We start from the raw sequence: 18,078 nt of genomic DNA, 5'->3' as shown, positions 1-18,078 counted from the left end.
ACACAGACCCAGGCCCAGAATGGGCAGGAGCTTGCCCAAGGTCACACAGCAAGTCGGAGGTGAGCAGGGCTGAGACACAGGTCCTGTGCTGGGCATGAGGAACTCTGCAGTGGCCAGCGCTGGCCCTCAGTGGGGCAGCCAGGGCCCAGCTTGCTCTCTCAATCCCTTCTCCACTCATTGATTCATTTCCTGGCGCACTAAGCCGGGTGCCAGGCTGCAGGGCCCAGCACAGGCAGAGTCACGGCGGCCCCAGGGTTGGGGTGTGAGATGGGTGCTGTGTGTCCCACAGGGGGGCCCCCGTGGAAGGACCCGGAGGCAGAGCACCCCAAGAAGGTGCAGCGGGGCGAGGGTGGCGGCCGGAGCGCCCCACGGTCGGCCCTGGAGCACGGCTCGGATGCGTACCTTCTGCGGAAGATGGTAGAGGAAGTCTTTGACGTTCTTTATAGTAAGACCCTTCCTCATTCCATTTGGGGCCCCCGGGGCGGGTGGGAGCCCCCTGACGTGCCCCTGGGCCACTGCCCGCCTTCCCTCCTCCCTGCACCCCTGAGCCCCCCACCCCATGTGGCTGTCCCACCCCAGCCCTGTTTCCCGAACCCCCAGCCCCACGGCCCCCACCCCGACTCAGGCCACAGGTCCCGGCCACCTGCCTGTAGAAACAGCGCCAGAGCCCAGGCATGACCTCCATAGCCTCCGGGGACGTCCTTTGGCCCTGGCCCCCCCATGAAGCCACTCCCTGTTCTCTGCGCACTCTGCCCCACTTCCCCCTTCCCGCCGGGTCAGGGCCCCCACCGTACCCTGTCCCCTCATCAGTGCAAGGGCTGTGTTTGTCCTTCCTGTCCGGCTGTCCCCAGCCTGTATCCGGGGCTCAGCTTCTGTTTGTTGAAAGGCTGAGTGAAGACTGACAGCCCCATGGCAGAGGGGAGGAGCCCCGGGCTCCCTGGGGAAGCATCAGGTTGCAAGAGGTCCTCGGGCCCTGGCGGCGGCCCCCACATGGCCTAGGTGCTCTTGTCCCCGGTCCCTGAGGGCCCCACCTGGTTTATTTCCCACTTGCCCTGCGGCTCCTACAGAGATCAGGGAGGAAGGACCTACTGTGTGCATGTCAGGAGGAGAAGGGGCGAGGGGGCTGGGGTGCCCGAGGCCCGGGACTGGGAGGACCTACACGCGGGGTTGGTCAGCCGCAGGGCCCGTGCCCACCTCGGCCACCTCCCGCAGAATCACAGTAGGCTGGGGGCGGCCGGGCCTCTTGCTGGCTCTGGGTGGGGCCCCCAGCCACCCCTCCATCCTCAGCCCTCGGCCCTTCCTGTCTATCTCCCCCTCCCCGCTCCCTCGCCCCCTTTTCTCTCTGGGTCGCTTGTCTCACCCTGACCTAGCCCTGCCTCCTCCCCCAGCCATGGCTCAGGCAATCCCTGGCTCCGCCCCCGTACCCTCTTTCTCCCCTTCACCCCTTTGTCCTCCTCATCTCCAGCCCTGGACCCCTGCTCTGCCACTAGGTGCTCAAGTGCATGGAAGGGAAGTGCCCATTGGTGAGGCCGCCAGGGAACCCCCCCCCCAGCCCCTGCACAGAGGAGTCCCAGACCCTTGGGCACAGACCACAGACCCTAGAACTGCGGGGACCCAGCACCCAGGGGAGCCCTTTAGCAGGGCCTCACTGTGGGGTGCACCTGCCCTGCCCCCGTCCCCAGCCCTGGCTGGGCTCTCACACCTGGCCCCTCTCCCCTGCCGGCCCGCAGGCGAGGCCCTGGGCAGGGCCAGCGTGGTGCCGCTGCCCTACGAGAGACTGCTCAGGGAGCCGGGGCTGCTGGCTGTGCAGGGGCTGCCTGAAGGCCTGGCCTTCCGCAGGCCGGCCGAGTACGACCCCAAGGCCCTCATGGCCATCCTGGAACACAGCCACCGCATCCGCTTCAAGCTCAAGAGGTAGGTGAGGGCGGGGGCCCAGTCTGGTGCCAGAGGAGAGACCTCGAGCCTTTCCCCGGGTGGGGGTGGGGTGGGGGCGGGGACTCCACCTGCACAGTGACTGGAAGAGGCAGGGCACGGGGCGAAGTGGCGTCCTGGTGGTCAGAGCAGCCGGTGCCACAGTGGGGAGTGGGGAGGGCACGTGGTACACTCCCTGGGGCTGCGGTCGCCAGTGAAAAGGGGCGCATGGGAGATGAGGCGGCTGAGGCTGGGCTTGGCAGGTGCCACCGGCTCTGTTCAGGCCCCACCCTGTCCCCAAGCTGGGCAGAGGCTGATGCAGGGTCATGTCCCGCCCCCAGGCCCACGCTCCCACCTGTGCGATGGGCTCCCGACCCGGCCCTGCTTGGGGGGGGGCGGCTGGGGGCGGGGTAGCAGGTGCATCAGGGATGCTAAGCTGCCCGTGTCGCCTCTCCCTGACCCAGGCCACCCGAGGACGGCGGGCGGGACTCAAAGGCACTGGTGGAACTGAACGGCGTCTCCCTGCCACCCAAGGGGTCCCGGGACTGTGGCCTGCACAGCCAGGCCCCCAAGGCGGCCCCGCAGGACCCACCCCCCACCGCCACCTCCTCCTCCGTGGCCGGCTTCCTATACAGCACGGCGCTCCCCAGCCACGCCATCCGAGAGCTCAAGCAGGAAACGCCCACCTGTCCGCTCGTCCCCAGCGACCTGAGCCTGGGCCGGCCCGGGCCCGAACTCGCAGCCTCCGGTGCCCAGGACTTCGCCGACTGCTGTGGTAAGGCTGTCGCCGGGCCCGGCACATGTGGGCAGAGGACAGGGGTCTCCCCAGGCTAGGAGGAGCGCTCCTGGGCAGAGGGTGCCCTGGCCAAGACCCAGCCACCACTCAGCGCCTCTGCAGGGAATACAATCCCCGAGCAACCCATACACACATAGAGCGCCTGCTGCATGCACGCTGAGCCTGGATGAAGGGTGCTGGACCAAAGAGAGGAGCAGCTGGATACGAGGAAGGTCTGGGTTCGCGTCCTGGCTCCTCCGCTTGGTAGCTGTGTGTCCCAGGGCGAGGCTCTGTGTCTCCAGGCCTCTGTTTCCTTATCTGTTTTTTTTTTGTTTTGTTTTTGTTTTTGTTTTTGTTTTTTTTTTGACAGGCAGAGTGGACAGTGAGAGAGAGAGACAGAGAGAAAGGTCTTCCTTTGCCGTTGGTTCACCCTCCAATGGCCGCCGCGGCCGGCGCGCTGCGGCCGGCGCACCGCGCTGATCCGATGGCAGGAGCCAGGAGCCAGGTGCTTTTCCTGGTCTTCCATGGGGTGCAGGGCCCAAGCACTTGGGCCATCCTCCACTGCACTCCCGGGCCATAGCAGAGAGCTGGCCTGGAAGAGGGGCAACCGGGACAGAATCCGGCACCCCAACCGGGACTAGAACCCGGTGTGCCAGCGCCGCTAGGCGGAGGATTAGCCTAGTGAGCCGCGGCGCCAGCTTTTTATTTATTTATTTATTTATTTATTTGACAGGCAGAGTGGACAGTGAGAGAGAGAGACAGAGAGAAAGGTCTGTTTCCTTATCTGTAAAATGGGGTGCTGGTGGAGGTTGGGCATCCCGTCTCCAGAATGTTTGGGAGCAGCAGTGTTCAGGATTTGGGACTACTTACATGGATGAAGTGAGGTATCGTAGGCAGGGAGTCCAAGGCCAGACATGAACTTGGTTTGTGTCCCGTGTGCATCGCAGACCCAGAGCCTGGAGGTCACTCCACGGTGTTACGGCCCCTGCCTTTTGACTGCAGCCCATCCCGGGGTCAGACGTGAGGTGGCCCACATCACGCTGGTGTTCAGGAAGTTAGGGATTTTTTTTTTTTTTGTATGTGTGTGGAAAGATTTATTTGTTTTACTTGAAAGGCAGAGTTACGAGAGAGAAAGAGAAAGATGTTCATCCCCAGATGGCTACAATGGCTGGGGCTGGGCCAGGCTGCAGCCGGGAACCGGGAGCTTCATCCAGGCCTCCCGTGGGGGCAGCAGGGACCCAGCACTTGGGCCCTCCTCCGCTGCTTTCCAAGTGCAGTAGCAGGGAGCTGGGTTGGAAGCGGAGCAGCCAGAACTCAAACCAGCGCTCATACGGGACGCCGGCGTCGCAGGTGGCGGCTTAACCCACTGCACCACAACGCCGGCTCCGAAGTTAGGGAGCATCTGGGGTCAGGGATTGTTGAGCTGTGAAACCTGCTTCCTACAGAGCAGCAGCAGCGTCCGCAGAGAGCAGGCTCGAAATGCAGGTGCCCAGGCCCTCCCCTCCTCCCCAGTCTCGTGATTCCGAAGCTTTGTGGGAAGCGAGTGCCAGGTGGCAGCGTGCGCCTCAGGTTGGAGAACTGCTGGACCCAAGCCCTGGGTCCAGTGCTTGGGCAGAGATCGCAGAGAATGGACTTGGAAGTGAAACTCGAGGGCAGGCGTTTGGGGTGGTGGTTAACACACCACTGGAGGAGCCTGCATTCCACATCCGGGCGCCCGCCTGCAAGCCCTGGCTCCAGTCCCGTGCCCAGCTTCCTTCCTGCTCACGAGCACCCTGGCGGGCAGCAGGCGACAGCTCAAGTACTTGGGACTCAGCCACCCACGTGAGTGACCTGCATTGAGCCCCTGGCTCCTGGCTTCAGCGTGGCACAGTCCTGGCTGTTGCAGGCTGCCTTCCGGGAAGTGAATCTGCGAGACAGAGCGTTCTCTGTCTGCCTCCTCTTTTCTCTCTGTGCCTTTCCAATAAAACAAGTAAGTAACTTTATTTTAAACATATCTTGTTTATTTGAGAGTTTCAAAAAGGAAGGCAGAGAGAGAGGAGAGGTCTTCCATCTGCTGGTTCACTCCCCAGGTGGCCACAATGGCTGGGGCTGGGCCAGGAGCTTCATCCGGGTCCCCTACATGGGTGCAGGGGCCAAAGGACTTGGGCCATCTTGTACTGCTTTCCCAGGCCATAGCGGAGCAACCGGGACTAGAACCAGCAGCCAGATGGGATGCCAGCACTGCAGGTGGCAGCTTTTTTTTTTTTTTTTTTTTTTTTGACAGGCAGAGTGGACAGTGAGAGAGAAAGACAGAGAGAAAGGTCTTCCTTTGCCGCTGGTTCACCCTCCAATGGCCGCCGCGGCCGGCGCACTGCACTGATCCGATGGCAGGAGCCAGGTGCTTCTCCTGGTCTCCCATGGGGTGCAGGGCCCAAGCACTTGGGCCATCCTCCACTGCACTCCCGGGCCACAGCAGAGAGCTGGCCTGGAAGAGGGGCAACCGGGACAGAATCCGGTGCCCTGACCGGGACTAGAAACCGGTGTGCTGCAAGGCGGAGGATTAGCCTAGTGAGCCGCGGCGCTGGCCATGCAGGTGGCAGCTTAACCCACTGCACCAGCACGCTGGCTTGTGTCCGTGGACTTTTTGAAGTGCCCTGGCATTTACTGTGGTTGCTATCATGATGAGGAGAAAAATGACGCCCCTTGCACAGATGTTTGGGCTGCCCAGAGGCGGGCGCCAGTGTCCCGCTCTCACGCACCGGGCTTCCGCTGCCAGATCCGGGACACAAGGACTCAGGCCTCTGGTCCAGGGGCTTTGTCTCACGGTCCTGATTGCAGGGCCCCAGTCCAGGGGCTGCCTTGCCGGGGACGCCGCAGGGGTGCCCGTGCCCCAGGGGGTGGGACCTGGGGACCCACCCGGAACCTGAACCTCTCGTCTCCCTTGTCCAGGACAGAAGCCCCCCGGGCCCGGTGGGCCGCTCATTCAGAACGTCCATGCCTCCAAGCGTATCCTCTTCTCCATCGTCCACGACAAGTCAGGTGGGGCGGCGCCCGTGGCGGCACCCCGGGCTCCGGGGCTGGGGGGGTGGTGCTGGGCGGGGTGGGAGAGAAAGGAGGGGCAGCTTGTGCAAGGAGTGTAGCAGGCGTCTGTGGGTGAGTGGGAGTCCGGACTCGGCGGTTGGGGGGGGGGAAGGCTGCCGGCTCAGGGTCCTGCGTCAGTTGCAGCCAGGATGTTGTCCTGGGGCAGGGGTCCCAAGGCCCAGCTCACGGTGTGGCCGGCACGCCCCCAGCTGCTTTCCTGCGGAGTTCCTGACCCCAGGGAGGTCAGGAGGGAGCTCCAGGCGTGGCAGTCCCTCCCGCCGTGTTGCGGCACTTGAATGCCAAGGCATTTATCAAAAACGTGTGGCCAGACTTAAAATCATCCCCACAAGAATCCCCTGTGGTTTTGGGTGTTTTTTATTTGTTTGTTTTTTAAGATTTATGTATTTATTTAAAAGAGTTACAGAGAAAAATGATACATAGATTTTTCCATTCGCGGGTTCAGGGTTCACTCTCCAGATGGCTGCAACAGCCAGGAGCTTCTTCTGGGTCCCCCACGTGGGTGCAGGGGCCCAAGCACTTGGGCCTTCCTCCTAGCTTTCCTAGGCCATTAGCAGGGAGCTGGATGGGAAGTGGAGCAGCCAGGACTGGGAGTGGCGCCCATATGGGATGCCAGCGGCCATGTGGACAAGAGGCAGACGCGGCAATCGGCCCTCACTGGGTGATCTCAGGAGAGATCCCCAGCTCCTGTGGGCCTCAGTCTTCCCTCTCTGCAAAATGGGAATGAATGCAGTTCAGGGTCCTCATCAGGGAGTCATAGGATCAGACGACACAGAACGCAGGTGGGCGCTGGGTTACAGCCACTGCTGCCCTTAGGAGCTGTAGTGAGCCCAGGGGCCGCTCCTGTTGGGAGTCTCAGGTCGGGCGGAGGCTTTGGCCTCGTGGGACAGACCACAGGTTGGGGCACGGGGGAGAGCCTCAAGGTCACGAGAGGTCAACCCAGCCCGGGTGGGCCCCGCCCAACAGAGGGGGCCTGCGGAGAATACAGTGTGGGGCCATCCCGCGGGGCCTCACTGGCGCCCCCTCGCTCTGATAGAGAAGTGGGACGCCTTCATCCGGGAGACGGAGGACATCAACACGCTGCGGGAGTGCGTGCAGATCCTGTTCAACAGCAGATACGGTGAGTGCGCGTGCTTGGTGAGTGGGCGGGGCCCCGCGGCCCAGCCCGCCCTCCCGCAGGCAGGCGCCCCACCGGTTGGACGGTGATTGTGTCAGTATCTCCCTTCCTGTTCTTCAGGGGGCGGGGCAAGCTGGGCACAGATGACCCCTGACCTGGGGAACCACCGAGGGCCCTGACTGTGCCCTGTTGGTGCCTTGTGCTTACCAGACCCCTCCACGGCCCACGCCCACCATGCCCTCTCCCCAGCATGTCTGGGATTCCTTTTGGGGGGGCAAACTCCTCATTCTTCAAGACCCGGCTTGCTCGGGGGTCCCCTCCTCCAGGAAGCCTCTGGGCACCCCGAAGCCCTGATGCACCCCTCTCCGTCCTCGGCTGTGGACTTGCCCCTGACTTGCGCCCTCCCCTCCCTGCCCTCTGCACCTGCCGTCCAGCCTCGTTCCGTCACTGAGGTCCTTCCTTCTCCCTCCCTCCCTCCCGTGATCCTCACCACTCACTGGCCCAGTCACTTCCGTCCTGATCACCTACCTTGTGCCTAGTGCAGATGTATCTGGACATAACGCCACCTACCTGGTGACCAACGGATGACAGACGGGGCGGGGGGCGGGGGGAACTGTGCTACACAGATACAGCCCGGGAGCCCTCTGAGCAAACACTTGAAGGGGGGGAGGGAGAGGGACAGGGGTGTCTGGGAAGGTAGCTGAGCAGGCAGGAGCACATGCAAAGGCCCTGAGGTATGCGCCTGGTGTGCAAGGCACAAGGCAGGCGGCAGGGCCCGGGGTGAGGTTGAAGCGAGCAGAGAGGTGAGAGCGCCTGGGGTCCCATAGACAGGACCTGGGAGATGGGAGCCCGTGGGCGTGCTCTAAGAGGAAGCGCCATGACCCAGTGTCCCAGCAGGACCCAGCATGGCACTGGTTGGGGGGGAGGGTGACCGTGGTCCCAGACCCCGTGCGTCCTGCAGCCTCGGTGTCCCGCTCAGCCTTGCCGTTGCCCTTCCAGCGGAAGCCCTGGGCCTGGACCACATGGTCCCCGTCCCCTACAGGAAGATCGCCTGCGACCCGGACGCGGTGGAGATCGTGGGCATCCCGGACAAAATCCCTTTCAAGCGGCCATGCACATACGGGGTCCCCAAGCTCAAGCGGATCCTGGAGGAGCGGCACAGCATCCACTTTGTCATTAAGAGGTGCGGCTGGGCCCGGGGGAGGCCACGAGGGGCCAGGGCTGGCGAGCGTGGGGTGCCCGGACTTCACCGGAGAGCCAGATGGGCCCGGCAGGAGTTCCCAGCTCCGGCGCGTGGCCACGGGCCTGTCCGAGGATCTCACAGAAAACGGAGGCCCAGCGCCAGGCCAGGGACAGGGCGCGTTCCTTTCCTGTCTCTGTGTCCGAGAGGGCTCCCATCCACGGGTTCACAACCCCCAGACACCCACCATGACGGGACCAGGGCTGAGCTGGGCGGAAGCCAGGAGCCTGCAGCTCCATCCGGGTCTCCCATGTGGGTGCCGGGGACCCAGTTCCTTAGCCATCACGTGCCGCCTCTCTGGGTGCGTGTTGGCAGGAAGCCGGAGCCAGGGATCAAACCCAGGCGCTGCAGCGTGGGACGTGAGGGTCTGATCTGGTGTCTTACCCGCAGGCCAAGTAGCCGCCCAGGAGGTTCTTTTTTTTTTTTTTTTTTTTTTAACAGGCAGAGTGGACAGTGAGACAGAGAGACAGAGAGAAAGGTCTTCCTTTGCCGTTGGTTCACCCTCCAATGGCCGCCACGGCCAGCGCACTGCGGCCGCTGCACCATGCTGATCCGATGGCAGGAGCCAGGTACTTCTCCTGGTCTCCCATGGGGTGCAGGGCCCAAGTACTTGGGCCATCCTCCATTGCCTTCCCAGGCCACAGCAGAGAGCTGGCCTGGAAGAGGGGCAACCGGGATAGAATCCGGCGCCCCGGCCGGGACTAGAACCGGTATGCCGGCACCGCAAAGCGGAGGATTAGGCTAGTGAACCGCGGCGCCGGCGTACCCAGGAGGTTCTTAAGGAGCAATGCTTTCTGCCCACCTGAGTTGTGGCCCGGGCTGTGTCAGCTCCCCTCCCTGCCCAGTACACCCCTCCCTCAGGGCTGCCATCCCCCACTCCGGCCCACACAGGGTGGGCGGGTGAGAGAGGGCAAGCGCCTGCTGTCACCGCGGGCCCTCAGCCCTGCCTGCCCGGCTCCTGCTGCCGTCACAGGCACCAGGCGATGCCCAGACTTCCTGGGCTGCATCCACCTGAATGGTCAGAGACTGAGCTTTGGCCAGGGGTCATGTCATCCAACCCCCTGCCTCCGGCCGCTCCACACCCGTCCATGGAGCTGTGCGCAGGGATGGAGGTGAGGGGCTGTGTCTTGTTCACAGCTGAAGCCCCAGGCCTTGAACAATACCCGGAACGTGGCCAAAGCTCCTTACACATTTATGGAACACATGAGTGAGTGAACCAGTGCTTTCCCAGGTTTGGGCTCCTGCTGAGAGCTGCCTCTTTGTTTAAGATGTATTTTATTTATTTGAAACTCAGGAAGAGACAGAGAGAGCGAGCTTCCACCTGCTGGTTCACTCCCAAAATGGCCCCTATGGCCAGGGCTGATCCAGGCCAAAGCCAGGAGCTTCATCCAGGTCTCCCACGCGGGTGCAGGGGCCCAAGGACTTGGGCCATCTTCTACTGCTTTCCCAGGCCATAGCAGAGAGCTGGGTTGGAAGTGGAGCAGCCGGGATTCGAATCAGTGCCCATACAGGATGCTGGTGCTTCAGGCCAGGGCTTAACCTGCTGCGCCACAGTGCCAGCCCCTGTGTTCAGTTTCAAGCTGTGTTGGGATTTGCTGTGGATCACATGGCGGGGGCGGGGTGGTTAGGGAAGCAAGGGGGCAGGGACCACCACGTGGGGCAGACGAGCCCCAGCCTAGTGGGGTTGAAAGAGATCTGGTCACTGGTTCACTGGTTCAATAGCTGGGGCCAGGGGCTGGGCCAGGCGGAAGCCAGGAGCCCAGAACTCCATGCGCGTCTCCCAGGGGCCCAAGCACTTGGGCCATCTTCCGCTGCTTTCCCAGTGCACTCGGAGGGAGCTGGATGGGAAACAGAGCTGGCAGTACTCAAGCCAGTGCTCTGCTAGGGGAAGCTGGCATTCACGCTGGCTTTGCAGGCAGCAGCTTAGCCTGCCACTCCACCACATCAGCCACTGACTTGGGCTTTTTTTTTTTTTTAAAGTTACAGAGAGACAGAGACAGAGAGAGAGGTCCTCCATCTTCTGGTTCACTCCCCAAATGGCCGTAACGGCTAGAGTTGTGCCGATCTGGAGCCAGGGGCCAGGAGCTTCTTCTGGGTCTCCCATGTGGGTGCAGGAGCCCAAGCACTTGGGCCATCTTCTACTGCTTTCCCAGTCCACAGCAGAGAGCTGGATCGGAAGTGGAGCAGCTGGGACTCCAACTGGTGTCTACATGGGATGCCGGCCCTGCATGTGGCGGCTTTGCCTGCTACGCCGCAGCGCCAGCCCCTACCTTGGGACTTTTTTTTTACTACAATAGTGCAGAAGCTGTTTTCTGCTCTCAACCTGCTGTTCAAGAAATTGCATGCACTTATCCAAACTTGAGTATAACATGGGCTTTGTGTTAAAATTTGTTATTATTTATTTATTTCCTGAAAGGCAGAGTTATAAAAAAAGGGGGGAGAGACAGAGAGAGGTCTTCCATCTGCTGGTTTACTCTCCAAATGACCTCAGCGGCCATGGCTGGGCCAGACTGAAGCTGGGAGCTCCTTCTGGGTCTCCCATGTGGCTGCAGGGACTGAAGCACTTGGGCCATCTTTTGGCTGCTCTCCCAGGTGCATTAGCAGGGAGCTGGATTGGAAGTGGAACAGCCGGGACTCGAACCGGTGCCCGTATGGGATGCCGGCACTGCAGACGGCTGCACTGGGACTCTGGGCCCTTTGTTAAGGGGTTTGTGCCCCACTGTGGGCAGATGGAAGTGTTCTGAGCACCTAAGTGCACGAGGCTACCTGGTGTGTCGGGTGTGAGGTGTGGAACTACGTTTTGGTTGACGAGATTTCCAACTTGGGATGGGTGTTCTGGGACACGGCCCCATTGCCACAGCGAGGGGCAAATGCATCGCCCCTGGAGGAAGCAGGTCGGGGATGGGGGAAGGGCAGGTTGAGCTCCCTTGGAGGAGTTCAGTGAGTGGCAGGTGCTGGGGGTGGGGGGCGATTCTCAGGGGCCAGGCTGAGAAGAAGAGAGGAGAGCTGTCCCTGGACGTGGACAGGGGAGGGAGGCAAGAGAGGATCCGCACAGACCCCAGGTTCCCTGATAGAGGCTGGGGGGTACTCTGAGAGGAGCCCCTCACCGGGGAAGCTGGGAGGGAGCCAGACCTGTGCGGGTCAGCTCCAGCCTCATCCAGCCCCGGCCCCAGGATGCGGTGCGTGCTGTCTGCCCGCCTGCCTGCAGGCCCACCCCCCCGGAGCTCTGCCCTCCCATGCCCCGGACTTGAGCCGCTTCACCTGCCCCTGCCACTCTGGCCCGCAGCCGCCCTGGCCCCCAGCTACCCTGCCACCTGTCTCCACCTTCCAAGCTCACCTTCCTCTGCTGTCCTCATTCGGAAGCCATTGTCACTCTCCAAGGGGCGAGTGTCTCCCCCACCCCACTTAGTGCCACCCTTGCCAGCTGTCTCATCTGCGGGCTGCAGCCGTGGGGCCGAGTCTGAGCCATCTCTGTGCCCTCCTTGATAAGTGGCGCTGGAGGAGAACTGAAATCCATCACGCTTCCTCCGGGCAGTGCTTACTTACAGTCTAGCTCAAGTCTCTCTTGCTGCTGCCCAAGTCCATTTCCCTCCTTTCCTTCCTGCCCTGTCCTGAGCTCTGCTGAGGGCTTCCTGAAGCAGCGGGCACTGTGCCTGCCTACCCCCGGGGGACACTGCCTGATGCCGGGGGGCTGCTCTCTCATGGGAGAAGTCGAGGGCGCGTCCAAGCCCTGTATTCCCCTGTGCCGAAGCCTGCGAGGCTTCCTGGAGGAGGAGCCCACTCACCTGCATCGTGGGGCGGGCAGCTGCTCTCCAGAGCCTGTCAGAAGTTGGATCAGATACCACCCCCTCCCCAGGGTTTTCAGCGTGCAAATGAGAGCCAGTCCCCATCACGGACCTGACAGGGAGCGGGGGGCTCCGTGCACAGAGTCCTCGCTGACTCACTTCCCCCTGAGCCCCCTGACATGCACTTGGTGTCGGCGGCCCAGTGGGACATCGGTCGTAACTCGTCCCAGCCATGTGGCCTCGGGCCGCTTCCTTAACCGCTCTGTGCTGCACCTGTCTTTGTCTGAGCCGTGGAGACTGAGTGACCGGACGTGGTCAGGTGCAGGGAGCGGTGGCTGCACTTTCTCTATTATCTACTCCCTCCCCACCCCCCAAGCCCACCACTCAGGCACTTGACATTGTCCTGACTGGTGTCAGGATGGCTTAGGGGCAGCCAGAGAGTGGTGTCTCCAGGCCTTGCCCCAGGGGTCTCGGGGTGGGGCAGAGCATGTGGGGTCGGGGTGAGGTTAGGGATGCCCTCACCATGCCTGTACCCCCCAGCCCCGACTCATGCCAAGCTTGGCCTCCAAACCCCCAGACCTGTCCCCCCTTCCCCCTCCCCCCCGCAGCAGCAGCCTCAAGGCGCTGAGGCCACACCTGCAGCAGGTGCTGCTTATACAGGTAGGGAAGACTGGGAGAGCATTCTAGAACTCTGGTGATTGGGCCGGCGCCGCGGCTCACTTGGTTAATCCTCCACCTGCAGTGCCAGCATCCCACGTGGGCGCCGGATTCTGTCCCGGTTGCTCCTCTTCCAGGTCAGCTCTCTGCTGTGGCCAGGGAGTGCAGTGGAGGATGGCCCAAGTGCTTGGGCCCCTGCACCCGCATGGGAGACCAGGAGAAGCACCTGGCTCCTGGCTTCGGATCGGCACAGCGCTGGCTGTAGCAGCCATTTGGGGGGTGAACCAATGGAAGGAAGACCTTTCTCTCTCTGTTTCTCTGTCTATAACTCTACCTGTCAAATAATTAAAACCTGTCAAATAATTAGAACTCAGGTGGCGCCTGCAGGCTTGGCGGTAGCCCCTTGCTCAGCGCCCATCTGCGGCAGCCAGGGCAGCCCTGTGGGCATCTGAGCTTCTCCCTGTCATCGTCCGCCCCGGCTGCCCCCAGGGAACCATGGAGCCCCTGCCCCACGCCTTCTGCTCAGCGCTCCTGTACAGCAGCCCCCTCGTCCCCCGGCTGCTCCGGGCCTCGTGGCCTCGCAGAATAGAAAACAGGAAGTCCTGTTCAGGGTCCTGCCCGGGCTCTGCCTCCCTCCACGCTGGCTGTGGGGGCTTTTGTTTGCATTTCCTGCTGGGCCCTGAAGGGGGCGCTGTCAGGCAGAAGCTTGACATTGATCCCACCTCTGCAGCCTGAGCCTGGTGACCAAGGCCCTGCTCCCTTGTCCAGCCGCTGGGTGGCACACAGGCTGTGCCTCTCAACCCCCTGTCTCCAGACACCAGCCTGGCAGAGGCTGAAGCAGGTGGGCCATCAGGTGCCCCCCCACCCACCTGCATTCCGACCTCGCTTGACTGAGCTCCCTGGGGTCTTAACCACATGACTCTGCATCCCAAACAGCCCCGGCCCCCAGCCTCCTCCCTTCCAGCCCCTCCCCACTCCCCCCGCCCTCTGCCGTGATCAGGCCACACCCCCACCCTCCATGCCATACCTGCAGAACCTCTCACCTGTGCCATCTCACCTGCCAGCGCTTCTTGCTTGGACCCCCTGGGCCTCTGAGACACACATACAAGGTCCCGTGGGAAGCCCCAAGTGGCTGTGACCTGTGGACAGGTCTGCTTTGTACTGGCCCCCGCACCTACCCCTGAGTCAGACCCAAGAGGCATCGGGTGAAAGCCCACGGGACAGGTGAACCCTTTGCTCACCATCAGGTGTGGTGCGGAAGGGGCCTGAGCCTTGCGAGGCAGGGAGAAGCCCCTCCAGGGCCACCCAGGGGTGTGCACGGGGGACTCAGTGGTTGTCACTGTGCCACACCTGAGGCCTGGGCGCCATTCTCACACCTGTCTCTCCTCTCCTTCCAGGATGTTTGATGAGCGAATTTTCACAGGTAAGTGGGGACCCATTCTGAACCCCACAGGGTGATGGCCCCTGATGACCTTGAGCTGACTTTGCTCTGGCCTTGAGTCTGGGCAACGGCTTCAGTGTCCAGGCACGGACAACATTTGCTGGCCGCCCCCGAGGAGCCAGGTTCTCCTCAAAGCTGCAAGCGTGTTTTATTCCAAGTCGGTTTAATTTTCAACACTCCTGTGCAACCAGTTCTGTTCCCATCCCCACGTCCCCATAAAGGGACCACAGCCTGGTACACCCAGGAAGTGTGGCCCCTGAGCCCAGCCCAACACAGCAGGCAGGTGGATGTCCAGCTGGGTCGGGGGAGAGGCAGGCTCTTGTGGGGGGGGTCCCAACTCCGGCCCCGCCTCCCACCAGCCTTGAAGCCAGGGATTATGGGAACATAGTTTGCACACCTGTGCCCTCCCCCCTAGGGAACAAGTTTACCAAAGACCCCACGAAGCTGGAGCCCGCCAGCCCACCAGAGGATACCTCCGCCGAGGTCTCCCGGGCCACCCTCCTCGACCTGGCTGGCACTACTCGGTGAGCCCCTACCCTGATGACTGTCCACGGACACCCACGCACTGTGAAAGGCAGGGCAGTGGCCAGATGCGGTCACCTGCCCTCGGCACGCAGCCTGGACGCCATCCACCAGGGTCCACCGCCCGGGTTCTGAGCCCCCTGCTGATGACAGTTACACAGCACTGTGAATGTATCAAATGCCCCTGAACTGCACATTTATAAAAATGACTAAAATCGGGGCCAGTATTGCGGCACAGTGGGTTAAGCCAGTGCCTGCGACACCAGCATCCCCCATGAGCACTCATTCGAGTCCCAGCTGCTCCACTTCCGATCCAGCTCCCTGCTGACACACCTGGGAGAGCAGTGGGAGATGGTCCAAGGCCACAGGGATGGGCCACTCAGCCCAGGCCTCCCGCCGTAGTGCTCTGGGAGAGAGCGAGGGAGCTGACAGAACCATCAGTCCCAGGCGCTCTGCCTAACCTGCCCCCTTCCAGGCCGGGGGTCCTACCAGCTCAAACCCTGCAGCAAACGCCTGTCCAGCCCCCACTGTGCAGCCCTGGGGAGCCCCCAGCGAGTGCGAGCTGGACACCTGGCAGGTTCACCCCACAGGACAGCAAGCAAGAGTCTGGCTGGGCGGACGGTGGTCCCGGGAGGCGGGGTGCTGGGGGTCTCCATGCCCGGCCCAGGGAGCCCCTGGGCTGATGTGCCCATGGCGTGCTCTGAATCGGTGGCTCTGACAGCCATGGTGGGCACGCAGCCGGACAGGGAGACACCACGGACGCCTGGTCATCGCCCGCCTTCCTTTCCAGGTTGGACAAGGGCACTGTCTCGGAAGACTGTGGACCAGGTGAGGAGCAGCAAGTGCCTGGCACGTGTGACCTGGCCTGGGGGAAGCGGCCTGCTGGGCACGCCCTGGGGGGCAGGGAGAGCCTGGGGCAATGTAGAAGGAAGACCCGCCCCCACCACTTTTCTTGGGTCTGTCACCAAGCAACTTCTAATCTGGGGGCCTTAGTAACACAGGGCCACCAGGCTTGGCCTGAGAGCCCGCCTGACCCCCGCTTCCTGGTCCAGGCAGGAGCCAGGGGGCTGATACTTTTCCTAGGGGTTCACTAACAAGTCACAGAATGTTCTGGAATGACCCACCCTGCCCGGCCATGCTCGTGCCCAGACCTGACGGGACCCCTCGTTTCCTCCTCCTCCTCCTCCTCCTCGCAGGAACCTCCGTGGAGCCAGGCGGGCTGAGGCCGATCAAAATCGAGCCCGAAGATCTGGACATCATCCAGGTGACCGTGCCAGGTGAGGCCCAGGGCCCAGGGGCTGCTGCGACCCGAGCCGCGTTCGCAGGTGCCCAGCCACACCTGTGCTCCCAGCTCCGGCCCGCCCCTCCCTGGCCTGACCTCCCTGGGGTTTTCCAAGGCAGGGAAAAATGTTAGAGTGAGAAGACCCGGCACCCCCACTCTCCACATCTGCACAGAGCGGGGTGCCCTTGACCCTGGAGGCTCAGCCTCGGGGTGAGCTCCAAGAGCCCACAGGACGCCTGGCCCCTCTGAGTCCCAGAACCAGGCCTGTCTTGGGGCCCCTGTTCTGTGGCTGGACCAGTGGGGGTGGGCCCACGGGGCAGGCGGAAGATGCCCTGGTCACCTGGAGTTTCGTCCCCAGACCCTTCTCCAACCTCGGAGGAGATGGCTGACTCCATGCCTGGGCACCTGCCCTCGGAGGATTCCGGTTATGGGATGGAGATGCTGACGGGTAAGAAACAGGCTTGGGGGGTGGGGCGGGACCTGCGGGGTGGCAGGCATGTCTGTTAGGGGACCGTGGCCCTCGGGAAAAAGGCTCAGGACCAGAAACCGCTCTGGGATTTTTTTCCCAGGTTTCCTCTCATTTTGGACCCTGTGCAGATACATAGCGAGCTGTCTTGGGCTTGGAACCCAAGGGTCAACAGGCGATGCGTTCATTCCGTCCGTGCCTTCTGCACGGGGCCTGAAATCCATTTCATGCCTTTTTTGTTTGTTTGTTTGTTTAGCAATTTTTTTAAATTTTTTTTTTTTTGACAGGCAGAGTGGACAGTGAGAGAGAGAGACAGAGAGAAAGGTCTTCCTTTGCCGTTGGTTCACCCTCCAATGGCCGCCGCGGCCAGTGCGCTGCGGCCGGCGCACCACGCTGATCCGGTGGCAGGAGCCAGGAGCAGGTGCTTCTCCTGGTCTCCCATGGGGTGCAGGGCCCAAGCACTTGGGCCATCCTCCACTGCACTCCCTGGCCACAGCAGAGCGCTGGCCTGGAAGAGGGGCAACCGGGACAGAATCCGGCGCCCCGACCGGGACTAGAACCCGGTGTGCCGGCGCCACTAGGCGGAGGGTTAGCCTAGTGAGCCGCGGCGCCGGCCTTGTTTAGCAATTTTGTGCACAAAACAGTTTCCGCGTGCGGGATCTTCCACTTGCAGTGGCGTCAGTCACGTCGGTGCTCAGAAAGTTCTAGACTTTGGAGCTGTTGAGCCTCCTCACTGGTGGGGGTGGGGTGGGGTGCAGCCCCTGTGGGTTCCTGGCTGCTGGAGGGGTCCAGCAGGGCCAAGTGGGCTCTGGTCCCGGGCTTGTTTAAAGATACTCAACCTGTGGCCGGTGCCGTGGCTCAGGCTGGCTTCCTTTCAGAAAACCGGAAGTTGGCTCCGCTATGATATCTTTCCCAGGAGGCCCCAGGGCAGATGAGCTCATTATTTTATCCAGCAACTCTTTATTGAGACTGAGCACCAGGCCTTGTACAGGGTGCGGGGGGCGGGGGGCAGTGCCGTGAGCAGACAGAAGCCCCTGCCTTGGTGCAGCTGACTCAATGCAGAGAGAGAGTCGGGGTGGGGTGGGGTGTGAGGGGGTTGATGCCCCTGAGGGACACCAGGCTGGGAGGGGAGGTGTCAGGGGCAGGAGAAAGGGGTGGCCCTGGAACCAGGGCAGTCGGAAAGGACCTCACTGACAAAGCGGGACAGAGACCTGAGGAGGCCCGTGCAGGAGTGAGGGAGGAGCTTTCCAGCGAGCACATCACGTGCAAAGGCCCTGAGGCAGCCTCTGCCCCGTGAATCCCAGGGAAAGCTGAGGAGCCAGGGAGCCAGCTGCTGGCAGTCGTGGGGGACCCCGAGCAGGGCGGGCCCTGGCCTTGGGGCTGAGAACAGGCTGCAGAGTGCTGGGGACAAAGGAACAGACTCCTAGGATAATCCAGGTGGGGGGGGGGGCACAGCGGGAAGGGAGCAGGGCCTGTGTTTGTTTTGTTTTGTTTTTGAAGATTTTATTTATTTATTTTTAAGGATTTACTTATTCAGGGGCCAGCACTGTGGTGCAGCGGGTTAAAGCCCCTGCCTGCAGTGCTGGCATCCCATATGGGCGCCGGTTCGAGTCCTGGCTTCTGCACTTTCGATCCAGCTCCCTGCTAATGCACCTGGGAAAGCAGTGGAAGGTGGCCCAAGGGCTTGGGCTACTGCAGCTGCATGAGAAACCCAGAAGAAGCTCCTGGCTCCTGACTTCAGATCAGCTCAGATCCAGCCATCTATGCCATTTGGGGAGTGAACCAGTGGATAGAAGATCTCGAT

At 62.2% G+C, this 18,078-nt stretch overlaps 1 protein-coding gene across 5 annotated transcripts in view; it reads left to right on the top strand.

The window, feature by feature from the left end:
* The window catches only part of GTF2IRD1 (GTF2I repeat domain containing 1), a 93,501-nt gene that overhangs the window by 39,379 nt on the left and 36,044 nt on the right, over positions 1 to 18,078 (top strand). For 3 of the 5 annotated variants that reach the window (XM_070064515.2, XM_051835434.3, XM_070064516.2), the window contains exons 4-14: positions 290 to 445; positions 1,731 to 1,914; positions 2,376 to 2,686; positions 5,615 to 5,704; positions 6,801 to 6,884; positions 7,881 to 8,064; positions 13,961 to 13,986; positions 14,420 to 14,528; positions 15,317 to 15,354; positions 15,723 to 15,803; positions 16,167 to 16,256. In XM_070064515.2, coding sequence (XP_069920616.1) covers positions 290 to 445; positions 1,731 to 1,914; positions 2,376 to 2,686; positions 5,615 to 5,704; positions 6,801 to 6,884; positions 7,881 to 8,064; positions 13,961 to 13,986; positions 14,420 to 14,528; positions 15,317 to 15,354; positions 15,723 to 15,803; positions 16,167 to 16,256 — 1,353 coding nt within the window. Of the gene's footprint in view, positions 1 to 289; positions 446 to 1,730; positions 1,915 to 2,375; positions 2,687 to 5,614; positions 5,705 to 6,800; positions 6,885 to 7,880; positions 8,065 to 13,960; positions 13,987 to 14,419; positions 14,529 to 15,316; positions 15,355 to 15,722; positions 15,804 to 16,166; positions 16,257 to 18,078 lie in introns of those variants that run through there. The other 2 variants (XR_016226364.1, XM_089321982.1) reach the window with 2 other exon arrangements.

The sequence above is a fragment of the Oryctolagus cuniculus genome, chromosome 19 (assembly GCF_051225735.1).
Source record: "Oryctolagus cuniculus isolate XC-2025 breed Fujian yellow rabbit chromosome 19, ASM5122573v1, whole genome shotgun sequence".
Lineage (NCBI taxonomy): Eukaryota > Metazoa > Chordata > Mammalia > Lagomorpha > Leporidae > Oryctolagus > Oryctolagus cuniculus.
Note: the sequence above shows the minus strand (reverse complement) of the source record. Positions and strands in the feature narration are given on the sequence as shown.